This window comes from Mandrillus leucophaeus, unplaced genomic scaffold, assembly GCF_000951045.1.
Source record: "Mandrillus leucophaeus isolate KB7577 unplaced genomic scaffold, Mleu.le_1.0 Scaffold234, whole genome shotgun sequence".
In the NCBI taxonomy this organism is placed as follows: domain Eukaryota; kingdom Metazoa; phylum Chordata; class Mammalia; order Primates; family Cercopithecidae; genus Mandrillus; species Mandrillus leucophaeus.
In genome coordinates, this window is record NW_012102410.1 from 1,378,323 (window position 1) to 1,384,268 (window position 5,946).

The 5,946-nt window shown below is 41.7% G+C and overlaps 1 protein-coding gene across 1 annotated transcript in view; it reads left to right on the forward strand.

Annotated features, from left to right (window-relative positions):
• Nucleotides 1–5,946, forward strand: part of INSR (insulin receptor) — a 218,702-nt gene that overhangs the window by 185,354 nt on the left and 27,402 nt on the right. Inside the window, exon 11 of the mRNA XM_011982063.1 lies at nucleotides 5,507–5,800. Within this exon, the coding sequence (XP_011837453.1) occupies nucleotides 5,507–5,800 (294 nt within the window). The remainder of the gene's footprint in view (nucleotides 1–5,506; nucleotides 5,801–5,946) is intronic.

The following is a 5,946-nucleotide window of genomic DNA, read 5'->3' on the forward strand; positions in this document are numbered from 1 at the left end:
AGGTGGCAGTGAGCTGAGATCTCGCCACTGCACTCCAGCCTGGGTGACAGAGCAAGACTCTGTCTCAAAAAAAAAAAAAAAATAATAAATACATAATAGTAATTAATAATAAAAAATCATATTTGGGGTCAGACTATTCTAGGGCATGGAAACTGTCCTGGGCAGTGTCCAGCAACACTAAGCAACATCACTGGCTTCCACTCATCTGATGCCAGTAGCATGTCTTCCCCCCAAAGTAATAACCAAAACTATCTTCAGACGTTGCTAAATATCCCCCTGGGGGATGGGGGCAGAAGGACCCTTGGTTGAGACCACGAGTTTAGTGTGGGATTGTTGGATAATGAAATGCTGCCTAGGGTGGGCACCGTGGCTCATGTCTGTAATCCCAGCACTTTGGGAGGCCCAGGCAGGCGGATTACCTGAGGTCAGGAGTTCGAAACCAGCGTGGCCAACATGGCGAAACCCCGTCTCTACTAAAAATACAAAACTTAGCGGGGCCATGGTGATACACACCTGTAATCCCAGCTACTTGGGAAGCTGAGGCAGGAGAATCGCTTGAACCCAGAAATTGGAAGTTGCAGTGAGCCGAGATCACCGCACTGCACTCCAGCCTAGGCAAAAGAGCAAGACTATCTCAAAAAAAAAAAAAAAAATTCTGCCTATGTAAGAAGTAGAACACTCGGTTGATGCTTTGTCTTTTGCCACTTCATGGTCTTTTTGGTATATAAACCCATTTGGCCTATTTGATGAGCCCGTTTTACATCTCTGGTTATTCAGGTATCAATTTCTCAGTAGTTATTCATGAAGCACCAGCGTCTTGGTTATTTTCACAAGACCCATTGCATGTATAGAAATTATCTGAATCTTGCTCATATGGATATATCTTTGGCTTGGTAAGTGGTGGAGCTGTTTTCTTTTCCATTCTAGAATGTTGTTGGTCTTTTAATACAAAAAGACCACAAAGAAAATCTTAACAAATGCCCCCAAAGTGGGATTTGTTTTCTTACCACACATTTTCTGGTGACGTTGCAATAGAAACTAAAAGTTAATTTCAAAAGTTTAAACAGAAAACTACTTGTTGGTGGTTAAAAGTTAAACACTTACAGGCTGGGTGCAGTGGCTCACACCTGTAATCCCAGCACTTTGGGAGGCCAAGGCTCCTCACGAAGTCAGGAGCTTGAGACCAGCCTGGCCAATATGGTGAAACCCCATCTCTACTCAAAATACCAAAATTAGCCAGATATGGTAACGCGTGCCTGTGGTCCCAGCTACTTGGGAGGTTGAGGCAGAAGAATCACTTGAACCCGGGAGGCGGAGGTTGCAGTGAGCCAAGATCAGGCCACTGCCCTCCAGCCTGGGCAATAGAGCGAGACTCCATCTAAAAAAAAAAAAAGTTAAAAAGTTAAACACTTACATATCTATTGGGTCAAAGCAGAAATGGAAACTTCCATTGAAGTCCTTTTGGAAAATAATGAAAACATGAATATCATATACCTTCACTTGTAGAATATTGCCAAAGCTTGGCTTTGATGTTAGTTAGCAGACTTAAATGGATTGATACATTAAGAAATAAACTTTAAACTATAAAATATAAATGTATTAGACAGGAAGGGAAAAGCAATAACAGCTAAGCCTATGGTAAACATAGTCAAAGGGAAATCAGAAGGAAAGAAGATGACATAAAACTAGTGTCTGAAGAAAATTTTAATGTGTTAAGTTCTTTGGACAACTGTGCACTTGCTTAGTTTGAAAGTTTCAGCATGGTGGGAAAATTTAACTTGTCTAAATGGATTCAAAAATAAGCAGAAAAATTAAGTGGTTATGAACCTTGGAGAAAGATACGTGTCAATTAATTTCCTCAAAAAAATCCCTTGGCCTGGAGAGTTTTATAGACACGTTCTTTCAAGTTCTGAAAGAGCATCTATTTCCTATAATATCAAAACTATTTTAGGGCATAGAAATCTATAAAAATTGTCCCAGTTCATATTATGAAATGAACATAACACCCTTAAAGAAATTGACAAAGAGGCCGGGCACGGTGGCTCAGGCCCGTAATCCCAGTACTTTGGGAGGCCAAGATGGGCGGATCACAAGGTCAAGACATTGAGACTATCCTGGCCAACACGGTGAAACCCTGTCTCTACTAACAATACAAACATTAGCCAGATATGGTGGCACATGCCTGTAATCCCAGCTACTTGGAAGGCTGAGGCAGGAGAATCACTTGAACCCAGGAGGCGGAGGTTGCAGTGAGCTGAGATCACACCATTGCACACTCCAGCCTGGCAACCGAGTGAGACTCTGTCTCAAAAAAAAAAAAAAATTCTTGACAAAGATACTGCACTGAACAAAAGCCACAGGCCAAGCTAATATGTGACATTAGATTCAAATGTCCCAAATAAAACACTGCACTGGCAATATTGTTTATCTCCAAAATGCAAGGATGGTTTAAGATCAGAAGATTTGATAACATCATCTATTTCATCAAGAGGTGCAATAAGGAAGATCATACCTATTTCAATAACCTTAATTTAAAATTCCTAACTTAGAGAAAGGGGAGGAAAAAAAAAAGAGTCCTCTCATAAAACTAGTAATAGAATATTTCTTCTACAAGATAAATGTTACCTAGGTTAAACCAACAGCCAAGCTAACGTCATTCTTAAAATTATTCTTAGTATACTTAGGAACAAAACAAGGAAACCCCATCTCATCATTACTAATTAACATTTCTCTGGGCATCCAGCCAATGTAATAAGACAAGAAACAGAAATTAGAGTTGCAAAGAATGGAATGTGGGAAATAAAGTCATTGCTATTTGCAGAGTGTCTAGCTCAAGGGTAGGCAAACTATGGCCCATGGGCTAGCTGCCTGTTTTTGTAAATGAACTCTTATTGGAATGCAACCCCACCCACTTGTTTACACATCATCTAGGGCTGCTTTAAGCTACAATGACAGAGTAGTTGTGACAGAGGTCATTTGGCTTGCAAAACCCAAAATATTTATTATCTAGCCCTTTACGGGAAAATTTGCTGACCCCTCTTCTAGTATATCATTGAAAACTCAAGAAAGTCAATTATGAAACTTTTAAAATGAGTTAGAGTTTGGGAAAGTAGGTACAATAGAAATAACTAAAAAAAACTGTAGATATACAAGCAATAATTAGAATATAAAATAAGGAAAAAGATCCCTTTCCAAATTGCCATAAAACCTTAGCACAACTCGTAATAACTCCATCTAGAATGACTTGTAAGGGAACAAATTTTAAAATGTTACTGATATATTAAATTGTATAAATAAACATGAAAGCCTGTATCAAACCATTTAAAGAAAGCTTACTGGCAAATGGAAAAGAGTAAGTTGTGTAGCATGATACATAAAAGGTTAATATCCTTAACGAATAAACAACACAGGAGTAAGGAAAGCACAAGGAATTCAGGGAAAAACAAAGGACAAGGAGGGGACAATTCCTTGGAGAATCACAGAGAACCAATAAAGGAAAAATGAAGTCACAGTAATATAAAGATCTGCAAATAACATAGTCGAGTGATAGCATATTTTTAATCTCTTGGGTTAAAAATCTAGACAAACTAAACAAACACAGAAAGGAAAAAAAAAAAAAAAACTGTTAAGGCTTAGGGTTGCTGAGATTGTCCTGGAATGCAGTCTCATGGCCTGCTGGTGGAACCAGAAGTCAATTTAGAGTTTCTGGACAACCATTTAGCTGTAGATATTAAGAAGCGTAAAGAGTTTCTTATCTCCCTGAACCTAGTGATATTTTCCTCTAGGAATCTACTTTGGGGAAGTAATAAGACAATCAGATAATGATCAAAGGAATATTTATAACAGCAAAAAAAAAAAAAAAAAAAAAAAGGGAGCCGGGCACGGTGGCTCATGCCTGTAATCCTGGCACTTTGGGAGGCTGAGGTGGGTGGATCACCTGAGGTCAGGAGTTCCAGACCAGCCTGGCCAACATGACGAAACTCCGTCTCTACTAAAAATACAAAAATTAACTGGGCATGGTGGCAGACGCCTGTAATCCCAGCTACTCAGGAGGCTGAGGCAGGAGAATCGCTTGAACCCAGGAGGTGGAGGTTGCAGTGAGCCGAGATTGCACCACTGCACTCTAGCCTGGGTGACATGAGTGAAACTCTGCCTCAAAATGAATAAAATAAGGAGGATGGTTAAGTGAATGATGACTCATGTAGTAAATGGAATATTTTACAGTCATTCATCATTTACCAAGTTTTCTGCAGGGAGCACATGCTACTTCTGTAGGTGATGGGGGAAAACCCTAACATTAAAAAGGAAAAAATCCCCAAATTCTCTCCTAGTTAAGATGTTATGTTGAAAGGAAAATATTTAATAAATGCTTCCAATATAACAAGTAAACCAAGTTTGCTTATAAAACAGGCTTGATGCTCATCATGTTCACACATAATATTTACGGGGAAAAAATTGCCCAAAGGAAGCAGTGGGCTGTGGATTTATAAGTGATTTATATTTTCTTTTCTTTCTTTCTTTTTTTTTTTTTTTTTTTTGAGGCAGAGTCTCGCTTTGTCACCCAGGCTGGAGTACAGTGGCGCAATCTTGGCTCACTGCAACCTCCGCCTCCTGGGCTCAAGTGACTCTCTTGCCTCAGCCTCCTGAGTAGCTGGGATTACAGCTGCACACCACCAGGCTCAGCTAATTTTTGTATTTTCAGTAGAGACGGGGTTTCCCCGTGTTGCCCAGGCTGGTCTCGAACTCCTGACCTCAGGTTATCTGCCCGCCTGGGCCTCCCAAAGTACTGGAATTACAGGTGTGAGCCACCTCGCCCAGCCTACATTTTCTCCTTTATCCTTTTTTCTTTGTATTTTAAAATTTGCTAGCTATCAACATTTGTTGTTTGATGGATCTTTTCAAGGGATGGGGAGAAGTGTGCTGATTGCACAGATGTTTCTTGGAGTTAATCTTCCTGACCTGAGTGATGTGATTCCTTTTCTAAGAATTACAGCTTAATCACTCAAATTATGCAGGTGCCCTAAGCAGTCATAAGAAGGAGAAGACGTATTTTTTCCTGTTTAAACTGACGATGTCGATCAGTAACTTGGACCATTGAGCAAATGCCATTTGGCAGGGCTTCCTGAGAAGCTAGACTCTTACGTGCTTTTGGTGTCTTATTTTTGTCACTGACCCTGGCTGGCCTATTTATCTGCAAAATGAAAAACCTGAAATCGAGCATGTCGAGGGGAATATCGGTGTGTGTCTACTATTGATGGTCTTAGAAGCACTCATCCCTCACGAGGTGGGCCTGCTCTAATCCTTCAGGTGCTCACAAGGGCATCTTGAAAGCTGCTCTGGGTGGTCATTCCTGGCAGTCTGCATTGTAATCCATGTTCTCCACCGCTGCACCCTCCTGCACTCTGATCTTTCTTCTTCATCGAGCCTTTTAATTCTCCAGCGTCATTTAAAAAAAAAAAAAAATGATGGTGATGGTGTGATCATGCATGTCCTACTGTCGTTCCAGGCCATCTCGGAAACGCAGGTCCCTTGGCGATGTTGGGAATGTGACGGTGGCCGTGCCCACGGTGGCAGCTTTCCCCAACACTTCCTCGACCAGCACGCCCACGAGTCCGGAGGAGCACAGGCCCTTTGAGAAGGTGGTGAACAAGGAGTCGCTGGTCATCTCCGGCTTGCGACACTTCACGGGCTATCGCATCGAGCTGCAGGCTTGCAACCAAGACACCCCTGAGGAACGGTGCAGTGTGGCAGCCTACGTCAGCGCCAGGACCATGCCTGAAGGTGGGGCTGCTGCCCCGGGGTCTGAATGTCATGCGGTGGGACACCCAGGCTGATCAAAGACAGATTCTCCACGCTCTGAGCAGTGCATATCTGTATTTTACCTTATTGGCCTTCTTTTTTTTTGAGACAGAGCCTTGCCCTGTCGCCCAGGCTGGAGTACAGTGG